Source organism: Vombatus ursinus, unplaced genomic scaffold, assembly GCF_900497805.2.
Source record: "Vombatus ursinus unplaced genomic scaffold, bare-nosed wombat genome assembly UNPS02015175.1, whole genome shotgun sequence".
Lineage (NCBI taxonomy): Eukaryota > Metazoa > Chordata > Mammalia > Diprotodontia > Vombatidae > Vombatus > Vombatus ursinus.
Genome location: NW_020954953.1, coordinates 9,237,117 through 9,262,767, shown reverse-complemented (window position 1 = coordinate 9,262,767; position 25,651 = coordinate 9,237,117). Strand labels below are relative to the sequence as shown.

At 36.8% G+C, this 25,651-nt stretch overlaps 1 protein-coding gene across 6 annotated transcripts in view; it reads right to left on the bottom strand.

Moving 5' to 3' along the window:
• The window catches only part of LOC114031466 (mitogen-activated protein kinase kinase kinase 4), a 135,306-nt gene that overhangs the window by 53,981 nt on the left and 55,674 nt on the right, over window positions 1-25,651 (bottom strand). For all 6 annotated transcript variants that reach the window (XM_027846543.1, XM_027846548.1, XM_027846549.1 and 3 more), the window contains 3 exons: window positions 13,481-14,844; window positions 9,312-9,554; window positions 1,603-1,749 (listed from right to left, as the gene is read on the bottom strand). In XM_027846543.1, coding sequence (XP_027702344.1) covers window positions 1,603-1,749; window positions 9,312-9,554; window positions 13,481-14,844 — 1,754 coding nt within the window. The remainder of the gene's footprint in view (window positions 1-1,602; window positions 1,750-9,311; window positions 9,555-13,480; window positions 14,845-25,651) is intronic.

The following is a 25,651-nucleotide window of genomic DNA, read 5'->3' as shown; positions in this document are numbered from 1 at the left end:
CATTAGAATGCAAGCTCTTTGAAGTTGTTTTTGTCCTTTTTAGTACCCCAAGCACTTGGCACTGTGCCAATCTGTGGACTGACTGAATGATTTCCATTAGTCATTTAAAAAATGCCTATTGGTGTCATCATTGTTTCCATTATTCTTCGTACATATCTTCCTATGGTTCTTTGAATTCCTCAAGTCATCCTAAGTTACTGCCCAATAATATTACATTATGTTTACATAGCATACTTTTTTAGCCATTTCCCCAACTGACAAAGTTTAAACTAAACTACCCACAGTCATGTAGCTGGTAACTGGCAGAGCCAGGATTTTAACCTGTTTTCCTACTCTATGTTCAACTACCTTTCTTTAAAGTCTCTTCCTGGGCTTACAAATTCTTTTATTGTAGTTATATCATTTTCCACTGAACAAAGGCTGGAAGAAAATTGTATATCTAAAGAATCAGTGGATTCCTTACATTTTTATGAAATAAAAAAAATTCTTTCGACAAAGGCATCTAGGTGGCACAGCAGATACAGAGTTGGACCTGGAGACAAATCCAGTCTCAAATACTCACCAGCTCTGTGACCCCAGGCAAGTCACTTTACTTCTGCCTCAGCTTCCTTATGTGTAAAATGGGGAAATTTTAATAGCATCTGCTTCTCAGGGTTATTATGAACATCAAATGAAATAAAACTGAAAAAGTGATATATAAATGCTAGCTATTATTAAAACTTTTAGCAAGACAATGAGTGTGATGAACAAGAATGTTTCTTTATAAATACTAGTTTAATCTTAACTTTGATAAAAGAAACTTATTAAATAATGTATTCATTTTTATAACTTTTTAAAGTCAAAGGTATTTTACATATTTGGAATTAACTATATTTTACAATGTAGCTGATGTGCCCATTTCCAGAACACCTTGAATTTTAAAGACTATAAGTGATTTAAATTCAAAAAAGAGAGAGTACTGTGGGCCATAATTAGACATGGCTTCCTTCCTCTAGATAGGGTAGGATATGAACTGAGGAATGAAGGTAAGATTCAGCTAGGTAAGTAAATGGAGAGAAGAGTATTCTCTGAGCAAGGCAGAAGTAACACACACTAGAAAGGATCAAAGTTAGGAATGAGGTGGTTATATATAGTGGGCAAGAAGACTAACAAGATGGCAACGGAAAGAGAAGCAGTGGGGAAATGAGGTAAGGTGGGGCCTACTCATGGGCCTAGGCTACTCTGCCCCCAAATGAATTATGTGATATTTAGACTAATGTAAGATTTCCTGTCACATAAAAATGGGGGGTGGGCACACACCACAACACCCATACCTACAACACAGTCACAAATGGCCATCTAGCCTTTGCTTGAAGACCACAAAGTAAAGTGGAGTCCACTTCCTGTTGGGCATAACTCTAATTATATAAAGGCTAAATTGGTCTCATTGCAATCGTAACTCATTCCACCTACTTCTACCCTCTGGGGAAAACAACACAAGTCTGATACCTCTTCTTTAAGATAAGAAAACCAAACTAATTGTCACAGGTTTATCATGCAGAACAAAAAAAAATAAAACCAAGCCAAACCAAGATAACTACTTTTCTCATCATTGATCCTTACCATCAACATTTTATGCAGGTCCTCTTCAAAAGAGTCTATATTGCAGTCAATCTTTTCCAAATCATCTAATACTTCATGAAGCATGAATTGGTAATATTGCTTCATTAACAGTCCACCCTTCAGGACCTCTTTACACTCTCTTACCAGCTGTAAGAAAAGAAATACACATTAGAGTTACAATCTATCATTTAATCTTACTCAATTTCTTAGCAGTTCAATTAATTCAACAAGTATTTAACATGATCCTATGTGCCAGGTACTGTACCATATACCAGGAATACAAAAACAAAACTCAAAACTGTCTTTGTTCTGAAGGTGCTTAAGATCTTCAGCAGTAAAACAACATACACATACAAAGTAAATACAAAATAACTTGTAGGGCAGTGGAAGTGGTCAAAACGGAAAGATCACAAAAGACCTCAAGCCGGAGGTGGCACTCAGGGGAGCCTTGAATAAAGCAAGGTATTCTAAAAGTAGGGACTTGAAAGGGAGCATTACTGGCATGAGTACCAGTCTGTGCAAAGAAAGACAGAGGTGACAGATAATATATTTGTATGTCAGCTATTTTTAATGGTGTTTAGCCCCCACAAATGACTAGAGAAAGTTGACTTCAGAAGAATTTTATATAAATTCAAATTTTGTCAATTTATGATTATGTATAAAATATCTTAGCAGGCTCAAACCCAATGCCTTCCTAATTTATGAAGTTTGTTGCTGCTTTCTACTTTCAAATGCCCCAGTAATCAGACATTTCAACACAGCTTGATTCTATCCTTTAGTCCGTCACCCTTACTACTGCCACCATTCACTCCCAGAGGAGAAAGTCATGAAATTATGCTACATCTGGTCTAATAAAAATGCACACTATTTAATTTCTACTGGGCCCTCACTGCAACAAGTCCTTTTAGCTCAATTCTGAAGGACCTACATGCCATTACCCACAACCATTCCAGCTGATTTCCATGATCATAAATCCCCCAGGAACACCCCCAATCCCCTGAACCTAAGCAGAAGAAACTGCTTCCTACTTTGCTGAGTAGAGACCAGTCAACTATCAGCAGGGGTCGATCACCAAACGTATAGGAGGAATGAGTGGTGGGGGTGGGGGGGAAATCATGGCAGTAAAACAAGAAAAACAGTTCAAAATGGCTATTTGTATAGCTAGAAGCCAAGGGGAATAAACCACTCCGAAGGTCTCTGAATTCAGTAACTTCTTCACTCTGATCCTTCTCTCCATCTCTTGGCAGCTGGATTTCCATCTTCCTGCTAGCATTTTGATAGCCAGTAAATCACCTTCTCAAATCTCTCATAAAGCTATTGAATTAGGCTCTTGAATTTTTAATTTCCTTCTTCTACAATATACACTATGGCCCATCACTTCCATTCATTCATTTAATAAATATTTATAAAAGGTCTGTACTAGGCCTATGAAAGACAGTATACTAGGTTTTGGGGACACACACACACACGCGCGCGCACACACACACACACACACACACACACACACACACACACACATGCGCATGCACGCGCAAAAATGGTCCCTGCCTCAAAGAGCTTACATTCTATCAGAGGACACAAGGAAATAAAATTTGAGGAGGGAGAGAGCAATAAAAACTAGAAGAATCAGGAAAGTCACAAAGGAGGTGACTAACAAAAAAAGCTAATGATTCTGAGGTAGAAGTCAGGCAGGTATGATTCACAAAATCACACAATTTCAGCAATAGAAGTGAATCTCAATAGCTCCTTAGCACAGCTGACACCTCAAAAAGAATCTAGTTATCCAGTCTTTGACTTAAGGCTTCTGAGGAGAAAGAACCCACTGCCTTCTGGAAGCTGACTGTTAGCAAGCCTACCCTTACATCAATCCTACATTTGCCTCTTTGCAACTTCTACATAATACATAAAACAAGTAAATCCTTCTTCTACAAGACAGCCCTTCAAACATTTGAAATCAGCTCTTAACCCCATCTGCCTCCAAGGATTCTCTTCTCCAGGATAACCAACTCCAGTGTCCTTTTTTTTTTTGGTAAGGCAATTGGGGTTAAGTGACTTGCCCAGGGTCCCACAGCTAGTAAGTGTCAAGTGTTTGTTCTCTGAGGCTGGATTTGAACTCAGATCCTCCTAACTCCAGGCCTGGTGATCTATCCACTGTGCCACCTAGCTGCCCCTCAACTCCAGCGGCTTTAACCAATCCTTAAAAGGAATGAACACAAGGCCTTTCATCTGTATAATGACCTATTATAGCCCAGGAAATTTTCTGCAGGCAGATCTCTTGCAATGCATCCTAAGACATGAAATAGTAAACAAATGTACTGTAGTAAACCAGTTAAGGTGTGATGTGCCTGCTGTACAAAAAGTATGTTTTTGTGCCTAGAGACCCTTTTAGAGCTAAATCAGAAACTCAAGAGATGAACTTTGATATCTTTATATGTGCTCTTAAATTCCAAGATCATGAAAAGTAGGATTCTCTCTGAGAAAAGGCTTAAAGTAAGCCATGGGATGAGCTAAATTCTTGAATCCACTCTCCTTTACCCCTTTTTTGCCCTCTCAAACAATAAAAATGACCAAAAATCCAAAAACATAGCTCTGGAAGCAGAAGTAATACATAATACCTTGCTTCACTACCACTTATCACTCTGGAACCCTCCAAAGTGAGGTAGAATCTCTAATACATATCACAGGTGGGACTCTTCATGTACAAGGAGAAAGGGAAAACATCTTTTTTGAAGTGCTATATTAGCACCCCAATCTGGACCCAGAATTAGAGTACTGTAACATCCCTCTCATCTCCAGCTGGCTTTTAATATTCTTTAATAAATCTAATTTGGACACAAGTACTATGTGTAGGCTTCCTCCTTTTTCCCCTCTCCAGCTGGGATGCTCACATCATATACTTGCCCTTGCTTCCACCATCTGTATATATAGTTTTAAAAAAATCTAAGCTGATTGACACATTAACACTGGTCTTATGTTTGGCTTTTGGTCAGTAAATGAACTGAAACAGGAAGGAGAAGCTATTAAGTCCCATCATTTTGAAATACTCAGAATTCAGACATGTAGCTCTGATTCAAATTGCGGCAATGAGTGGCCCCAATTTACCATCCTTGATACCTGCCCCTGGGCAGGGGATTCTTAATTTTTGGGGATGTCATGGATGCCTCTGGCAGTCTGATGAAACCAATGTTCTTAAATGAGTAAGAGAAAGGGCATAAGTTTACAAAGGTAAACAATTATTGAAATATATTTATCAAAATAAAAATATCTATTCTTCAAATTCCAGGTTAAGAATCGCTGCTCTAGATGTTCTTCAGCTTATCAATGTCCTTCCTAAAATGTGGTATACAGAACTAAACATAATACTCTAGATGTAGCAGAGTACAAAGGACTATCACCACATTATGCCTGGGAGCTATGTTTCTCTTAACATAGCTCAGTATTACATTAGATGTTTTGGTACCATATCATCCTGCTGACTTACTTATATTGAGTTTGTAACCCCTAACAAGCCCCAGATCTTTTTCAGACAAATGCTGTCACACTATGCCTACTCTATTCAGCGCTTCGTAAACCGTGGGTCACAACTCCATACGGGGTTGTGACAGTTTAGTAAGTGCCGAAGGGGTCACAAGTGGAAAAAGTTTAAGACGCCCTGCACTAAATTATGCTTGTGAAACTGATGATTTTAAACCTGTGTTAAACTTCTATTTATCTCTATTAACTGACTTTAAGCAATTCTGCCCCAATCCTGTGAAGATCCAGTTATCTCATGTGTTAACTATCCCTCTCAGCTTTGTGTCATCTATAAATCTGATAAACATAATATCCAAGTTATTGATTGGTGCTTAGCACAGAGCCTGGCACATAGCAGGCACCTAATAAATGTTTACTGATTGACTGACCACAATGTTAAAACAGTACCCTACAAAGCAAAGATCACTGAAATACCTCATGATCTCCTTCCAAATGGACATCAAACCATTAATGAGTTTTCTCTGGTCTAGCTGATAAACCAATTCAAATCTACCTTCTCATACCATGGTTTAGCCCTTATCTCTTCTTTTCCATGAGAATAGCATGAGAGATTTTATTGAATACTTTCCTAAAATGGAGGCAAACCATTCTCTACAGCATTTCCCTGGTCTACTAGTGAAGTAACTGCCAAACTATTTCCTGATAAAACGATGCTGTCTCTCTGTAGTTAGTTTCCTCTTGTAGGTGTTCATTAACCGTCTCTTTAATCTAGAATTTTGCCAGGAATCAAAGTCAAGTGTATTATCTATAGTTTGCAGATTCCATTATATTCTCTTTATTGAAAATTGGTACATTTGCCCTTCTCCTGTCTTCTCCACAGTCTTTTGAAAATTAGTAGGGGAAATCAGCAATCCCATTTCCCAGCTATTTTAAGGATCTAATGACATAGTTCATCTGACTTGAACTCTCCAGGGGCAGCTAGGTGCTTTCTTACTATACAGTCACTTATCTGAGGTTGTTGCTATTTTTGTTGTCTCAACTTTCTGTACTGAACAGTCATTTTCTTCTGCAGAGATAACAGAAGCAGAACGAGAATTCAACAGCTTCAACTCTTCCTGTCTGCTATCACCATCCTACCCATCCCAAAGTGGAGTCATAGTTTTGATGCCTTTGAGCCTCTTCATTCCTCAATTTAACTAAAATGCAAAACAAAATGGCTTTTTATTATGCTTAAATTTTCCTCACCAAATTCAGTTCACCCAGAACTTCAGCATTCCTGACCCGTATCTTACAGTACCAAGCCACACTTCTGTATTCATTTCTCTACCCTACTTAAGCTTCTATCTTCTGAATATATTTGTTAAAAATCTAAGTTAAAAATCTAAGTTGGTTGGTGAACTCCCTGCACATCAACATGTGTTCTTAGACACTGATTCTTATTATTGGAATCAACTCTGCTTGTGTCACCAAAATTTCTTTCTTCAGAGTGTTCTTTTCCTATTGGGTCAATTTCCTCTATATAATTTTAAGTCCCTGGATCCTATCCATTTTTTCTCTGAATTCTATGAAATTTACCACCCCCCCCAAAAAAAATTAGTGTGCATGATATATTAAGTTTACTTCTTACCTTTCCCCTCTGAAGCTACCATAATCACTAACATACACTGGTGGTTTCCTCCAAAATTTCCTATCACTTCTATTTTAATAACTAGTTTCTCCTTTTAGGTTAGAATCAGACTGACAGTTTCCCATCAGTACCTTATCTACCTTTTGAAGAAATCATTCATTAGATGATAGAGAGATACTTAACCTTCATTAGATACTTAACTTTTAGCATACAATTGACACAGGATTCATCAACACTAAACGAAAAGATTCTGCTTCTGTGTAAAACGGATTCTCAATGCTACTCTTTGTGGTATGTGGCCAGTTTTTTTCCATTTTCCTTTATTTTCATTTTAATAATAGTTAATATTTACATGGCACTTTAAGGTTTGCAAAGCATTTTACAAGTATTATCTCATTTGAGCTTCACAATAGCCTTAGGAAGTAGAAGTTACTATTATCCTCATTTTACAGTTGAGGAAACTAAGGCTAAGAGAACTTAAGTGACTTGACCAGGGTCATGCTGCTATTAAGTGTATAAGGTAGGATTAAAAATCAAATCTTCCTGACTCCAGGTCTACCACTCCACCCACTGTTTCACTTAGCTGCCTCTAAAAAAGAGCCATCTTGTTTAGATCACCAAATCCATGGACAAATGTATTGTTACTGAATCTTGTCTGATACTCTATTGCTGGCCATCCTAATATCTTAAACTGTCAGAGAAATCTGAATTTTGCTCTCTGACACTATCTTCTTGATCAGCTTATTCACTTCTTATATTCAAATTTTTTTTTTTGAAACCTACTTTCAATCAGAGTAGCAATGAAAACATAACCTATGTCTCTTAAGTTTCCTGCTGGTGACAGAATCTATTTTCACATGAATCCTCAAAAGTGGGCAATAAGGTTTAACAAGTTTGAGGAGACTGCCATGATGCAGATCCATGTCTTGGAAGGACAGCATACCTAACTATTTTCAGATCAAGTCAACATTTTTTCACCTCAGTAACTCTAATCAAGAGAGTCACCAAGTAGTTTAACTTATCACTTCTTCCCTCTGATCAGTAATGGGTGGCCATTTGATCCTTATCATCATGCTGTGGTGCAGGAAATGCTGTCTCTTCTTCAGAAGCTCCAGCACCACACTCTGTGGGAAATATTTCAAACTTATTACATAAGCTCCAAAGGTTCAATGGTCCATCTTCCTTTCCTTTTCTGAGCCTAATTTTCCCCGGCTCCTAGACCTCCAGACCGTCTTATAACATTTTTTTGTTTTCTTTTTCAGATATTCCTTTCACTCTTTCCTTTAACCCTTTGAGCTACCATCCTTTCTCTGTTCTCCCTGTCACTATCAAATTTCTTAAAATTCCTGTCATTTAAAAGCCTGTCCCTATTTTTTCAAAGCCCCTTCAAATATCACCTCTACTATAACATTTTCCAAAATCCCTCCAGCTTGAAGTCATTTGATCATCCTCAGGTCTCTCTAGGAAGACCCTGGGTTCAAGTCTCATCTCTGACACATCCTGGCTTTATGACCCTGGATGACTTACCCCCTCATCTACGGAACTACCTAAGACCGTATGTTGCAGAGAAGTTCCCAACCTATACTGGGGTGGAGGGGTGAAGAGTTGCTTGTACCAATGAAGTCACAGATCAAATCCCTATTCCCCTTCCACATCTCTCAGAGCACTTTATCTGTATTTCTGCACTTACATTCTTCCTTCTGTTAAAGTATTTGTATACATATTTTTATCTCACCTATTACATTGTAACCCCTTAGAGGGAGAACAGTTATGTTATTCTAATACCAACCAAATGCCTTAAGCATAGCATGAACTCAAATAACATTAAATTGAATCATATGGTTCAACATTTTGTTTTACAGAAGAAGAAACTCAGGTTCAGAGGGGTTTACTTACCAAAGATCTCTAGCCAAGGACTAATAATGTAGCATTCTCCCCCTAATTTTCCAAGCTATTATACATAACAAAATTTTGTAGACTTTGCCAACAGGTTGTCTTGGCTTTGCTGCCTTGATTTTTAATAAAAAGAGCTTTTCCCAAGATTTAGTAGTCTGAAACCTAATTCATATGCGGTGTAAAACAGGGAGCAAAAGTCAGGAGAGAAGAAATGAAAAGCAGTAGATGCTAAAGACAAGCTGTATGAGTATGTTCTGAGTTAAAGCCTAGTGATGAGCAGATAAAAAAGATGAAGGGAATATGAAAATATGGCAGATCCAAGCACAGAGTAGAGGGTTAACAAAAACCTAACAGAGTCCTACATTTTTATTTCTTGATCAGTCTTCTTCACTACCTTATCATTCAATCCAGAGGTGGAAACCCTCCAGACCCTAAGAAAAGTACTTTATACTAAACGAAGACACAAAAAACATATTTTTCACAAACCAATCAAATTTTATTAAGGCTATCTCAAACTATACTCAAATACAATTGTATCATCAAGTACAACCATGTATTTATATCAACTACCTTTACACTTCCAAAACACAGAACTATACTTACCAACCGATTCAACAATTAAAAGAATTAAAGATTTGTCTTTACAAAAAATTCTTAACTATATAAAGTGACATGTTAATTACTTTAAAAATTGTTAGTTTTAAATGCAAACCTGCTTAATACTCAAGAGAGATGGTTCCCCAGCAGGTCTCTGTTCCAATCTTAATTTGAGACATTCATGGATAACATTAAGAAGCACTCGACAAAGGACCAAAAATGCAGGTTCAAATGATGGCAAATCCATAGATTTCAGCTCTTCCCATGACACAGTGCTGCACTTTTGTTCTGTTGAAGGTGTTGCATTTGACAACTGTATATAATCTGAACACAACATGGGATCTGGGAACTCAGAAAACTGTAACAAAAGTAAAATTAAACAAGATTAAGGTTTTCCATAAGAAATTACCAAAACTATGGTTAGGATATGAATAGAAAATATTACTCTTTGGAATATAATGATAAATTTAGACTGCCACTCTGATTTCACAGGGGAAATAACACTTGACATGAATGAGAGGTTTTGGGTTGTTGTGTTTTTTCCTAAAAAGACTAAAAGAGAAATAGAAGATTTAAGGATCTATAAAACTAAAATGAAATAAGACTAATCATTTTTCTCTTTCAAGAAAAGGCACTGTATAGAATAAGTAACAATCACAAGCTCCGCCCATTAGGAACTGAGGTGTAGTGACTTGGTGGCTGAAAGCCCAGTCACTAAAGCCTTGTCCCTAGGAGTAGGAAGATCTAGCTCCCAGGTTGCAAGGGGAGAATAATTTAGAAATAACTACCTCAAACTTCTGGGGCATTTTTGCAGATAGCTGGTTTTTAGGCATGAGATTATAAACAGACAACATACCTGGGCCAAGACAGGCAGAAATTCAATAACTGAATTCAACAAATTGTCTATTAAGTACAGAGAGTGCTGACAGAAACTAGAGATAAAAAATTAAAAAACAAAAACAAAAACAAAATAAACAAGTGTCTCTGCCCTAAAGGTGCTTACATTCTAACAATGACAACTGACATTTATAAAACACTTTTAAAGACTGAAAAGCACTTTATGTTTGGTATCTCATTTGAACTTCACAACAACCCTGTGAACTAGGTGCCCTGAGGATTATCACCCCCATTTTACATATGAAGAAATATCAAGTCAGTTGCCTCAAGTTCTCAGCGTAAGGAGGAGGATTTTGAACTCTGGTCCTGACTTAAATTCTCTCTATTAAAAAATGCTACCTCTAAAAGAGATATGATGGTTTTGAATACTCTCTTGAAAAACAAGCAGCTGAAAACATAAATGATGACAATCTTAATCATCAAATTATAGTATGTATAAATCTACTACATATTTCTTCATAGTGTAAGAAAGATACCCTTAAAGTCATGTACCATATACACCATAAAATACATGTTTTCTGTGACATTAACTTTATTAAAAATTTCAGATACTGTATCCACAGAAAAGCTAAGACATATTTTGAATGACTTGGCTATTAAATTCAATGACTGCCTATTAAACTAATTTCTTACCAATCAAAGAAATCTTAAAAGTTCTCCCCAAATTCAACAATGCTATTAAAGTGGCTGAGTTAGAGTGGCGTCTCTTCATGCTTTTTATGTTGTGATAAGAGCTAACATTTATATTGTGTTTTACAGTTTATAAAGACTGTTGAATACATTGGCTCATTTGGCCATAATAACAATCGTGCGAATTGGACAATGAATGTAATATGATTCCCTTTTTATTTCTGAGGAAACAGCCTTATAGACATGAAGTATTGATGAGGAAGAGGATGTCAGAAGCTCACATTCATAACGGTTGTATAGTTCACAAAGTTCTTTAAAGGCTCACAATAAGTCAGAGAGGTAGGTACTGACTTAAATTCATGGTACCATCAATACAGACTTGAAAGGGACCTCTAAGGTCATCTTATCCAAATACTTCATTTTACATGGAAGTGCAAAGAAGTTAAATGTCTGCCCAAGGTCACAAAGGCAGTAAGTGGTCAAGAAAGGATTTGAATCCAGTTCTTCTGATTCCAAATCCAATCTTCTTTCAACTATCCCCATTCCTTTGTGTCCTAGATCTGCTAGTAAAGGTGAAGTCAGGATTTGAAACCAGAGTTGGTTTTTGGATTTTGTTTTGTTGACACAATTATGCCAGAGTAGTCATTCATCAGGGATAGCAGTGTGGTGTTGTTCAGACCAGCAGTCAAGAAAACCTGGGTTCAAAGCTCACTTCCTTATACTTAACAGCTGTATGGCCTTGGATAAGTCACTTCTCTTCTAAGCCTCAGTTTTATCTACAAAATGGAGTTACTAAAACTTGTAATACCTCATTGTCATGAGGGTCAATTGAGATCATGAGTGTAAGATATTTTGCCAACTTTTAACGCTTTAAAAATGTTCATTATAATTAAAGTACAGAGTATCTTACTGTATTACCTAAATTTTTTTATTTAATTTAATTATGCTTCATGTAAAAATGAATGTAATTCTTTCTTTGTGCATACAGCACACCAAGGATCTTTGTAATCAATACACTGGATCAACTGTTTAAAATCCCTCACTTCAACTAAAAGAAGATAAACAAACCTATATACACCCCTTTACTATGGCCTTGGGCACCTATATACATTTAGAAAACTGTACTATGTGCATAATATAAACTCATTTTAAATCAACTTATCTGCTATATAGATTCATCTTAGAGGTTCATTATTAAACTAACATATACTGCAAAAACAAAACAAAACAAAAACAATCCTACTTATATAATAATGAAGGTGAAAGGGCCTCAGAGATCTATGTCCCTAAAATATCTATGAACATTAGGACAGACAGCTGTCAACACTTTTTAAGATTTCCAAGAGAAGGGGCAGCTAGGTGGTACAGTGGATAGAGCACTGCCCTTGGAGTCAGGAGGATCTGAGTTCAAATCCGACCTTACACACTTGACACTTACTAGCTGTGTGACCCTGGGCAAGTCACTTACCCCACTGCCTAGCCAACAACAACAACAACAACAGCAACCAAAAAAAAAAGAGTTCCAGGAGTAATGATTTAACTTCACTTGTCAGTTCATTCATTCCAATTCTATCACCCTAACTATAAAGTTTTTATGTGTCAAAACATCAAGTCCAAATAATTCCTACTTTAACTTGGGTTTATTTCATCATTTTAATTTTTTACAGGAAAATAGTAATAAAATACAGTAGACAAGTTTATAGCAGTAGATCTAGTATTTTGTACTTCAGACTGCTGATGTCTGTAGCGTTAGTGAATTACAAAATTTGTGTTTCTACCCTGACTACACCATCTCTGTATGCATACACAGGGGTGGTATCGGTATCACCACCACCACCACCACCTTGAATATACTGTGTTTATGGATATGTAGTACATGCAGTTAGAAATGTCAACCTTCCTCCTCTTCAAAGATAAAGATGTTTGCCTTTTCCCGCTGGACCTCCTTTCCAACCCCAATTCCTCTTTCTAGTGTCATGCAGACTACATAGGAGGTATTATTTCCAGCTTCTTGTATGCCATCCTCATTTTAATTTATCTCAGCAGCATGTTAGCCAGCAGTCAAGGAAAGGACAGGAGATTCTGAGTCAGAACACCTGAGTTTCAACCCTAGCTCTCCCTCTTCCTGCATGTGTCACTCTAGACAAGTCACTTAACCACTTTTGCTCTCAATTTCCTTATTGGTAAAATGAACGGTTTGGACTTGGTGACCTCTAAGGTCCCTTCTATTTTAAATCTACGAACCCTGCCTCTTCCAGCAGTAGCAATGTAATGTTATCTCAAAATAAGTTTTCTGTCAACTATGAGACCTTCACTCAAGCTCATCTCTTTTCAATTTGTTCTCATTTTATCTTTCCTTCTTTAGGCTACTTTTGAATTGTTGGGTTCTTTTTCCCCAAGTATACCTTGCACTTTGCATTCTTCTTGTAGATTAATTTGTACCAGTTACCTTGAATTATTTTTTATTATATTCTATTATATATTACAGATTTTGTTCTACAAAATGTTTTAAGATTTTTATTCCATTTAATTTTTATTGCACAAAAATAGGGTATTTAAATTTCATTTAAATTATTCACTTAAAATGTAGAACTTTTAAACTGAAAAGTAAGATAACTAGCAATCATTTATGGAAAAAATGTAAGAAAATACCACTATGAATTCATAAACACTAAATTAATAAAATATACATTTTAACCAACAAGAAACATGAAATCATGAAAACTACAACCTTTTTAATGTCAACCAGAAACCTACCTCCAATGGATGATCACTCTTAACCAGTGCAAAACGGGCCCTTTGTAAAGAACCATCCATTAGCTTGTGAAGTCTTAAAATTAATTTCCTCAAACCCATTTGTTTGAGTGCTTTGTCTACAAATGGTCTGTATATGGAAGTCAGACAGTATCTACTATAGCCTGCTTCCGCACTGTACTCAGACACTCCCCAGCCAATTGATTCATCTTCAGATTCAAATCTGTCAAACTTCTTTGAAAAATGGTCCTGTGGCTGGAGGTCAAAACTGCTCTCCACAGCCTGTCTGAAGTCCTTCACACTCTGATCCAGGACATGTTCTTCTTCACTTTCATCAGTGGTAGTTTCCAATTCCTTCACTTCTCCTTCCGTGTCACTTCCCTCCTCCTCTGGTTCATTGCCTTTGGATGGTCGGGGAGATGGTATTTCAAACACTGGCCAGCCAATGTCTGATAAATTCTTGATGCCCAAAACAGTTCCCATAATCCTTAGTTTCTGATTTAAGTCTTTTGTAATGTTTAGCCACAGACAGAGTGCCTGTACCCTGTCTTGGAAATCTTTTGCAGCATATTTTTCATAGTCTTTTTGAAGAGCCTGCAAAGAGGGATAAAGGGCTTCTATGTATTCAAGCAATTCCATTATCTTCTTTACCTGCTCAAATGAGACTCGCTGGCGTTGGAGATGTTCGTGATAGTTTGAATAACCCATAGCAGTGGCTCCATGGGGTGCTCTGCACTGCCCTTCCACTGAAGTACCATTAAAACTAGCTCCATTTCTCACATAGGCAAAACTCTCATAATTTACTTTGAATGTGAGGATTTCATTGATAATATCTGGGATGGCTTGGCGGGCAGTATATAAAAAAAAGTCCTGGTCATTAATGGTCCGTCCTGCATGCCAGGCTTGTAACTCAAGCCAAATGAGTTCATTGGATCGGTTAAACCAGAAAGCAGAGGTGTTTTCCTGTCCTCTCTGCTCCCTGTCTTTTTTCTTTGAGACTGAGGTAAGCTTTAGCAGAAGTCGTAAAGTTTCAAAGAATTTTAAGCGTTCCAAAGGACAATCAGTCCTAGAAGTCTGGCGTGCAGTTCTGGCTATAGGTATAGGCATAGAAACCGGAAGCTTAGCATTGCTACAGCCAAGGCTGAGGTAAGGCTTATTGAGATCAACATCCGGAATTGATTTTTTTGGCAAAGATCCACCTACTGAGTCTAACATGAATGAGCACTGTACATTTTTTTTATGATCCCGTTCTGTTGTTCTAAGAGTGGCTCGGATCTTTTTCTCTTGCTTATAGCTGTGTTCTTCCACATTCTCTACTGTTTTGCCAGTGTCTTTGTGAGGAAGCTGATTTGGTGCGTTCATTTTTTCTATTAAAAAAAAAACAACAAAACAACATTAATTCTAAAAGTATAAATGCCAGTATAAATGAGGTAGCTAAGTGACACCTTAGACTTGGAGTCTGGAAGATCTGAGTCCAAAGCTTGCCGTAGTAGCTTAGTAGGTATATAGCTCAGGGCAAAAAAGTTAACTTCGCTCAACCTCAGTTTCCCCTTTGTAAAACAGAAGTAATAGCACCTTTCTCACAGAATTGTTGTGAGAATCAGAAGAGATTAAATACGTAAAGAGTGTTGCAAACATTAAAGTGCTATGCATATATTAACTATAATTATTATATAAACTATATTATACTGGATACAAGATAGTACACCTAAAGTCATAATTGGTCATCAATATTTCTAGATCAACAAATATTTTTAAATAATCCTGATACTTTTACAGTTTCCTGTCCTTTTATATTATATTATCCCAAACTTCTAGATTCTGAAAATTAGGTGGAAATAAATGAGTTATCAAAAATTTCTGAGTTGTCAACTTTTATGCAACTTTGATTAATCTTTTATAAAGCATAATAAATACATTTTATGCTTTCTTTCTATATTAACTAATAGTGATTTCAAGCTAACTTCCTTCCTCTATATCCCAAATTATAGATGCCATATCACTAAAGTAAGAAAATACAGGCATGCAAACCAACAGACACAGATTCACCAACATTTCACTAATTTTCGTAAAACTTAAAAAAAAAAAAAAAACCAGGTGACAGGAATATGTATAACTTATTTTGATTCGGTTAATTACCTTTTAAAGCATAGACAAGTGGACTTGTCTGAACACAATAGTATAGCATTCATAAGCAGCATCTCTCTGCATCCTACTTTTATATCATGGGTATTTAAAGACATAGTTCAATACTGAAAGGATGCAAGATCTTGAATAGATACAATGCTGCTTACCTTGCTGCCCCTGCTGAGTGATCTGTTCACAAGGAAATAAGAGCTCTGGTGGAAATAATTGGAAGAAGAATAAATAGCTTAGAAGAGAAAGTGGTAAACCTTACCTAAGTAATGGACTCCCTGAAAACTAGAATAGATGAAACAGAAATCAATTATTCCATGAGACAACAGGAAATATTAGAACAAAAGATTAAAAAAAATAAAATTTAAGATATCTGATATAAAAAAAAAATGACCCGGAAAACAGGTCAAAGAGAAATAATTTAAGAATTGGATTTCTTGAAAAACTATGACTTAAAAAAAACCCTAAACATTATATTTCAAGAAATCTTAAATTAAAACTGACCAGATCTACTGAAACCAAAGAGCAAACTGAAGATAAAAAGAATCCACTTATCACTTCCTGAAAGAAACCACAAAAGGAAAAAAGTCCAAGGAATGTTGTAGTAAAAATTGAGAGCTTCCACAACAAAGAAAAAAAACACTGCAAGCATCCAGAAAGCAATCTGAATATCAAAGGACTGCTGCCAGAATCACCTGGTAGCTTCTAAATGAGAAGGGGATTCTGGAATACGATATTTCAAAGGCAAAAGACTGACTTATAACCAAGAATAATTTACCTAAAAGGTTAAACATCTCTTTGTATATGTTCATATTTATTCTGTATATGTTTTTATACGCATTTACTGTCTCTCCCATTGGACTATAATTTCCTTACTAATAGAGATGGTTTCATTCTTTGCACTTGTTATAAATACTTGCTTATTTTAAAAATCAACAATCTCCTAACATACTCTAAAAAAGGAATTTCGAAAATCAAAAGACAGATAAAATTGAAAATAAAATGAACATTTAGCTGACAGGATAAAGCAGAAGTGATTTTTTAAAAAAGTATTTCTGATGAAAAGATCATAGGCGACTTTTGAACTATAAATTTTAAAAGAACCAAGAGAAACCTAGAAAGGTAAATTTATTTGAGGAAATAGAAAGGATGCAGTGTTAAGATTTTAATAAAGGGAGACTAAACAAGTGTCCCTTCAGAATCCTAATGTCTTTTGGGGTGGGAGGGAGAACTGAGGGAGTGGTGGTCTTTGACTGACACTGCTGACCATCTCCTTGATACTTTCCTCTCTCTAGTTTTCAGCACATTGCTCTACCCCGATTCTCTTCCTACCTATCTGGCTGCTTCCCTCTCTGTCTCTTTTGGGGGATCTTCATTTGGGTCAAGCCATGGGTGTTCCACAGGGCCCTCTTTATTCCCCCTATTCTACTTCACAAGGTGATTTCATTACCTCCCATGGATTTAATTATCACCTCTATTTTGATGATTCTCAAATCTCCTTATACAACCCTAACCTCTCTAATGATCTCTCATGCATCTCCAATTGCCCTTTAGGTATCTCAAACTATCTCCAACAGACATCTTAAACTCACTATGTCCAAAATAGAACTCACTACCTTTTCTCCCAAAACCTCCCCCACTTTTCCAAACTTCCCTATTACTAACAAAAGTAGCACCACCAACCTCCCAGTCTCTCCTGTTTGAAACCTAGGAATCATTCTCAGTTCCCATCTCTCACCTCCCAAATTTAATCTGTTCCCAAGGCTAGTCAATTTCATCTACGCAACATCTCTCCGACATCTCTTCCTTCTTTCCTCTGACATTGCCACCACTCTAGTGCTGGCCCTCATTCCCTCAAAGTCTGGACTACTGAAATAGCCTGTTGGTAGGTGTGCCTGCCTTGAGTCTCCCCACTCTACTCCATTCTCCATTCTGCCACCAAAATGATTTTTCTAAATTGCAAGCCCAACCATGTTACCATCTCCACCCCCAATCAGTAACTCCAGTAACTCCCTATCACCTCCACTTCTGTTTGCATTCAAAGCTCCTTATAACTTAGCCCCTCTGCCATTTCCAGTCTTCCTTCACCTTTCAGCCCCCCACATACTCTGATGTAATGAAACTGGCCTTGTGGTTCTTTCAACAAGACACTCTGTCTCTAGGCTTCGGGCATTTTCACTGGCTGTCCCCCATGCCTAGAATACTCACCCTCCTCCTTTCCACCTCCCTCAAGTCCCAGATAAAATCTCACCTTCTACAGGAAGCCTTTCCCAATCCCTCTGAATCCCAATGTCTTCCCTCAATTGATTATTTTTTATTTATCCTGTATATAGCTTATCTGTACATATTTGTTCACATGTTATTTCTTCCATCAAATTATAAGCACCCTGAGAGCAGGGATTGTCTTTTCCCTTCTTTGTATCCCCAGAACTTAGCACAGAGACTGGTAGGGGCTTACTAAAAGCTGAATGACTAAGAAAAACAGAGGTCGTAGGGGTAGACTGGTTGTTCTGTGAGAGTTTGAAGAAAGAAAAAGAGAAGAGAAGGGAGATAAAAGAAATACCCTGGCATAGAAAGAAAGAAAGGGATGGAACTGAGTATTTCGTAAGAAGAATATACAAACATAAAGGATGGGATTGAGGATGTTGGACACTACTCTCATGTGAAATGCCAAAGAAAGGGGACACACACACACAGAGTTTGGTGTAAAAATACACAAAATTCAGCAGGGAAATAAGCAGGGATGATGATAGAGGACTAAGGGGGAGGAAAATACCAGCGAGGATAAAATCCTAAGGAAAATTGACTTCCAGATACTGAAGGACAGAATAAAAGAGGGAACAGAGGGAAAATAAACCTAAAATATAAAGGGGTATCCATCAATTGGGGAATGGCTAAACATATTATGTTATATGCTAATAAACTATGAAAAAGATGATTTCAAAGAATACTGAGTAAAATTAATTGACGGAGAGTGAAGTGAACAGATCCAGAACAATTCTTAAATGACAACATTATAAACAACTTAAAAAGAACCTTCACCAAGGCAATGATCACTACATCTCCAGAGGACCTGATAAAGCAACTTTGTGACAGAGCACTCAAAGTATATAAAGTGACATACATTTTTGGATATGGCCATGCTTGACTGTGCTTATATGTTGCAAGAGTTTTCAAATTTTTTTCTGCTATCTTCTTGAGTTTTTAATTGGGGACAGGCACAATTTTCAAAGTAACAGATGGAATTATATACGTTAAAAAAAATAAGCAGTGGGAAATAAGAGATCCATAGTTTCATATACAGTACTCTTATGGTGGAATGTTACATATATGGAAATGCCCCTTTTTTGTAGCTCAAGTTGAGAATTTAAAAAAAAAAGATTAAAGAGAGGGTGAGGGTGGATTAGAATGGAGAGACTTGAGTCAGGAAGACCAATTAAGAGGCTGTTGAAATAATCCAGAGAGAAGTGGGAGAGCCTGGACTAAGGTGGTAACTCTGTGAGTACAAAGAAGTGATCAATGCAAGAGATGTGATCACTGATTCAATATACAAGGTGAAGAAGAGTGAGGAGTTAAGGATAATACCAAGTTTAAAACCTGATCAACTGGAAAAAGTGGTTATAGAACAAAATTTTAAAAAAGCAATTTGTCACAAAACTAAACAAATTTTTATTTACCAAATATAACTGGAATGGCTGCCACTGTTTATCTTTTGCTTTTAGGTATTTCTTTTTTTGGTATTTCATTTATTTAGATATTTGAGGTATATTTTTTTTAGGTATCTATGTTGGCCGTGTGGAAAATACATGTCTTCCTTTGAGTCTGTGCTTGGAGTTTTTAGAATTACTATCTCCTTCTTTAAGATAATCTCTAATTTACAATAACTTTAATTTAATTTAATAAAAGGGTTTTTTTTAATTTCTTATCTTTCCAGCTTTAATTCCTGAATTGGGACTTTGTGCCAGGGCCCAGGTTACACCTTCTGCTGTATTTCTGCATTGGTTGATTGGCCCTGCTCAGTACCACTCAACCTCCTGGTGTAGGCCTCCCTGGACCTCTGAGGTCCAGAGAACTAGATCTTTAAAGTATCTCAGTGCAGAGTGCTAGGGACCTTGAAGACCCTGAACACCTGAACAGTTAAAAACAAGGTCATTTGGGAAGGAGGCCACCAACGGATGGAAGAGGGGGAATGGAAGTGAGATTAGGAAAGGATTGATATGTAAGACAGTATTTGAGTTGCATCTTAAGGGAAGAGATGGGCTTTATGAGTTAGAGAAAAAGAGGGAGTACATTCCAAGTACATGGGATAGCCCATGTAACTGAGATGGTGAATAGAAAGGAAAGGGGGAGCAGGAAGGTGGCACAGGGGATAGAGCACCGGCTCTGGAGTCAGGATGACCTGAATTCAAATCCACCCTCAGACTAAACACTTGACACTTACTAGCTGTGTGACCCTGGGCAAGTCACTTAACCCCAACTGCCTAGAAAGGAAAAAAAAAACTATACAATGAAATAGTTCCACTTCTGGAAGCCAAAATGGCAGAATAAGAAGTAAGTCGCTCTCACTCTCCTTTACTGACCTCTGAAAGCCCAGAAAATATCACCTCAGGAAAAACCCTGGAGCAGCTGAAACAGTAGAAAGATGGGAGTGCAGTAGTCCTGCAGCAGGAAGCTTGGAGGATTAATGGGAAAAGCCTCCTGGGGGGGTGAGTAGGGGGAGCAGGACAGGACAGGAGATGTCCCAGCAAGCCAGCGGCAAGCTCCACCTCAGCAAACCAGAGAACGATCCCGAGCCCCAGGGTGGTGAAGCAAGCAAGCGCTAACACCTCCCCCCCACCTCCAGTGCCTCAATATATATGCAGGGGAACGAATACATACCAGCTCAGAAAACCACTACAAGCGACAGCATTCTCCAGCACAACTCTGGGAAGCACAAACTCCAGGAATCAAAGCTCCAGGCTGACACACGTCTTTCAGCAGCCAAACATTCGAGTCCAAGGCCTGGGTGAGCAGGTGTCTCCCAGGGGCCAGACTCCCCACCCCCACCCCAAGAGCTCCAGTGTTGCTGACCCCTGCCCTGCACCAGGTAAGCTGCCAGAACCCTACAGCCTCCAACTGCCAGCATCTGAGGCCGAAGCACACAGAGCCAGCAACCAGGTCCCAGGCTCCCAGCATAAGCAGCTTGGATCAGCACCCCCTGCACTCCAGCGGGAGAGCTCAACTTTGTTGTTTTTTTTAAAGTCAGGCAACAGGCAAACACCATGAGCAAAAAGCAGAAACAGACAATGACCATAGATTCTTATTATGGGGAAAGGGAAGATCAAGGCACAAATTCAGAAGAGGACAATATTGTCAATACAGCCACATCCAAAAACTCAAAGGAGAATATAAACTGGTCTCAAACCCAAAAAGCTTTCTTGGAAGAGCTCAAGAAGGATTTTAAAAGTCAAATAAGAAAAGTTGAAGAAAAATTGGGAAAAGAAATGAGAGGAATACAAGAGAGAGTCAACAGCTTGCAAAAGGAAGGACAAAAATTAACTGTAGAAAACAAGTCCTTAAAAAATAAAATTGGCCAAATGGAAAAGGAGGCACAAAAACTCACTGAGAAGAACTCCTTAAAAAGTAAAATGGGCCAAATGGAAAAGGAGGTAAAAAAATTTAACAGAAGAAAACAATTCGTTAAAAATTAGAATTAGGCAAATGGAAGCTAATGATTCTATGAGAGATCAAGCATCAAACAGAAACAAAAGAATTAAAAAATAGAAGAAAATGTAAAATACCTCATTGGTAAAACAACTGACCTGGAAAATAGATCCAGGAGCGACAATTTAAAAATTGGTCTACCTGAAAACTGTGATGGAGAAAAAAACAATACAAAACTATACAATGAAACTAAAAATAACGAGGTACAAAGAATACAGCTGATTTATTTTATGACAAATCTGAAATTAGTCAACTCCTATAGTATGCCCCCCTCACCTGCTCTTCTTTTTAAATATTCCCTTCCAACTAGATCACACCTCTAGGATTTTTCTTCCTATTTGATTCTTGTCCATATTTTTCCCAAATCCTCCTTAAAGGACACAGCCAATGTGAGACTATTTTATTTTTATAATGTCACAGGGGAAACAAGGGTCCACTTGGACTATATGGTGTTAGATGGTAAGAATTCTTATAACACAATTAGTCTGTCTACCTCCCTGTAGGGTCATAAAGAATTAGAGAATCCTAGAGTTGGAAGGTACCTCAGAGAGGACCAGCTTCTATCGGGACAAAGATACCATCTACAAAACACATAACCACATGTGGTCAACAATTTTGTTTTATGATCTCCAATAAGAGCACTGTACAGCACTACTCACACAGCCCATTCTACTTTAGGATAGTTCTAATTGTTAATATGTTTTTTCATACTTGAAAAACTGTACCTTCTACCCTGTTATTCCCAGTTTTTCCCTCTGGGGCCAAGTAGAACAAGTCTAAGTCCCTTCCTTTCCCCACCCCTAATCCACCAAAATTCAGAGCTGTTTTGCCTTCCCTTTTCCTGCCTCAAAGTGGCTACTGGAAAGAAAGAGTGATAGGGTACACCCCCTAGTTTAGCAGGGAGTCACCAAGTACAATTCTTGCTTTGAGATACAGTATTACCAGATCATTACTAGATCTTGCCAATTGCCCTACCAATTCAACCTAATGTCCTCCAGGCCTTATCATCTCTGCCCTGCCCCTACGCTCTCCAGACCCCCAAGCACTACCACCTGACCTGCTGATGTAACCTGAGCTCTTAGGCCTTACCATCCACCCTGCTGTTTTAAACAAACATGCTCTTGAGCTTGTTAACATCCTTCCTGTTATACCCAGATCTAAACAACGTAATACTTTGGATATCATCTGACCAGAGTAAAGTACCATAGCACTATCACCTATTCCTGGATGTTGTATTTCTCTTAATATAGTTTATCACAAAAACCTGGAAAGACTTATACAGACTGATGCTGAGTGAAGTGAGCAGAACCAGGAGAACGTTGTACACTGTAACAGCCATGTTGTACAATGACTAACTTTGATAGACTTAGCCCTTCTCAGCAATACAAGGATCTGAGACATCTCCAAAGATCTCATGATGGAAAATGCTATCCATATCCAGACAAAGAACTATGGAATTTGAATGCAGATCAAAGCACACTATTTGCTATTTTTTTCCTTCCATTTTGTTTCCTCATTCTTGTGGTTCCTCCTATTGATTCTAATTCTCCTTATAACATGACTAATGTGAAAATATGTTTAATAGGAATGTATATGTAAAGCCTATATCAGATTGCGCGGTTGTCTTGAGGAAGGGGGGGGGAGAGAGAGAAAAATTTAAAACTCAAAAGCTTATGGAAGTGATTGTTGATAAATCAAAATAAAAAAATTTTTTTTAAATATTTAAATTTAAAATTTTTTAAATTAAAAAAAATATATATAGTTTATCACACACAACTTTTCCTAGCTACCAAATCACACTTTGGACATGTAATGAGCTTAATCTACTTAATCAAAATTATTTGGTTGAAATATATTCTATTCAAAAGGGGTGACATATACTATAGCAACAGGGCTTTAAACTGTCAATCCCAAAACAGGTGGCAAGTCACCTAAAATCTTACAAAATAAGATTAGAAATTCATTCAAGAATTAAAAAAAAATTAAAATTATCTCATGTGAGCCATACAGTTCTTAAATTAGGTTAACACTTTAGTTCTGATCTTAGTAGTTGGAATCTTCAGAAGTACCCTCCTCCAAAAAGTAATATACAGTAATTTAATTCTTCCTATTAAGATGATCTCTACCAGCATGTTCATCAAAATATTAAACCAGTCTAGTGATATAACAAAAAGTTATTCTGTTAAGAAACTATGTTCCAAATCTTTAAATCAAATAATGCCAAGTCACTTTCCACTACTTCGAAATCACAAACACCAACTTATTTATATCTAAATTTGGAATACTTATGGCACATACAACTGATTTTTTAAAAAAAAGATGTTCCCTTTCGGTAAATCTAGTTTTGGACTCTTTAGAGGCAAATTTAAGCTGCTCTTTCCCACAAAAATTTATCTTCAAGAAAGCCTGATAGCCAGTACTTAAGAATTAATTTTCAGTATACTATACATATTTTTTCCTTTCAAAAAATTTCATTTCAAAGAAATTTCATAGGAATAACCTATATTTAATGTAATCTGTTTTTGGAACAACATGACATTTTCTGATTGTTTCTCCCTAAAAACTTAATTGCTCCACATAGCACAAAGCACTGAGATTTTAAAGAAGGGGAAGGGCCGCTAAATTTCATAAAGAATTATTCAATTTGAAAATATAAAACAAATTCAATTTAAGATAACATATAAATCAATTGACCTGTAGCAACCCTGCAGGCAGTGGTTTTAGTTAGGAATTTATATTTCTTTAGTTTCTATTTTTAAAAAGTTTCTAATTTTCTAATCATGTATTTTAACTTACTTGTCTTGATCAGGTACATGGTACTGTATGTAAATTCAATTCTCGCATCCAGAATCTCTTAATTTTTTTTTTTTAACTCACAAGGGTTTGAAATGGAAGAATACTTATGGAACAAAGGCAGAATTTAGGCAACAGAGCTTAGGACAAGCAATTTTATTGTAAATACTTTTTCTAATGCATGCTAAGAATTTTTGCTAATTGAAATTTCTAAGTTATCCTAAAAAATATGTTATATATGAGCTTTATCAAGTCATCTTTCAATATAAGGTCATATTACTTTAAATTCTCCTTTGTTCCACAAGTCAACAAAATATTAAGTTTTTCATAGTCAGCCTAAAAACAAGTTAAAAAGCCACAAGCAACAGATCATACAATTAGAGTGTAAAAGGACTGTGTACATGTATCACTGAATCCAATCTACAATTTGAGAAATGAAGAAACTAAAGATCAGGTATTATCTGATTTATCCGAAATTACATGGCTAGTAAATGTTACAAGTCAGGATTAGAATGCAGGTCTTCTGACTCATAGTCAAATGATCTTTCCAGTATGCCATGCTTTTAAAGTTTGACTGGTTTAAAAGGAAGTGGAATTCATAACAATTTTGTGACATAATACTCTTGCTAAAGGTGATGCAAAATTAAATTCACATATATGGTATACTAATTGAACTCTGATGAGCACTGTTACACTCAATGTACAGGTGAGTGTGGGTTCAAGGAACTTTGTATTCTGCACATCAATGAAACTAGTCTCAGGCCAAGATCAAATCAAGTTTGAAATGTGTAAACATATTTGAATATACAAAGAGATAAAGAAATACAAGATAATTTGGGAGAATCAGGAAGGCCTAGTTGCCTTCTAAGAACACAGAGAATACGTGAAACTGCTTTGGAAAATAAAGTATTATTGAAACTTATTAGTGTAATAGTTATCATAACTATAGTCCATGCCCAGAACTGCTAGCTTTTGGTTTACATGGAATGGCTTCAATCTTGGGGGATATCTCACAAAGTATTTTCTTTGGCTTTTGTCACTACCAATATTTTTTCCTGGGGACATAAGAATAAGGTTTCATGTCTCAGTTTTCTCCTCCAAAAAGTGGTTCTGTTTCTTATAATTCCTTGACTCCAGTTTCACTTGGTCTAAGAATTATTACTAGTCAGTTGTAAGTCTAGGATAATAGAGATGGAAAAGACCTTTTAGGTCAACTAATCCAACCCTCATAAATAAACAGAGAACCAGCAAAGTTAAGTAACTAGGGAAAGGTCAAATAGTAATAGTTAATATTTATAGTGTTTTAAAGATTATATGCGTGTATGTGTTTGTGTACATATTTTATATTTTATGCGTATGTATGTATGTTTAATTGAATCTCATAGTAATACTGTCATGTAGGTATCATTGCTATTACTATCATGATTTTACATATGAATAATCTAAAGCCAAGTCTTTAGTATTCTATCCATTTAGAGTCCATAGAGCACATAGTATGTCAGTAAACATGCTGACAAAATCAAAACTGAAAATGGGGGCAGC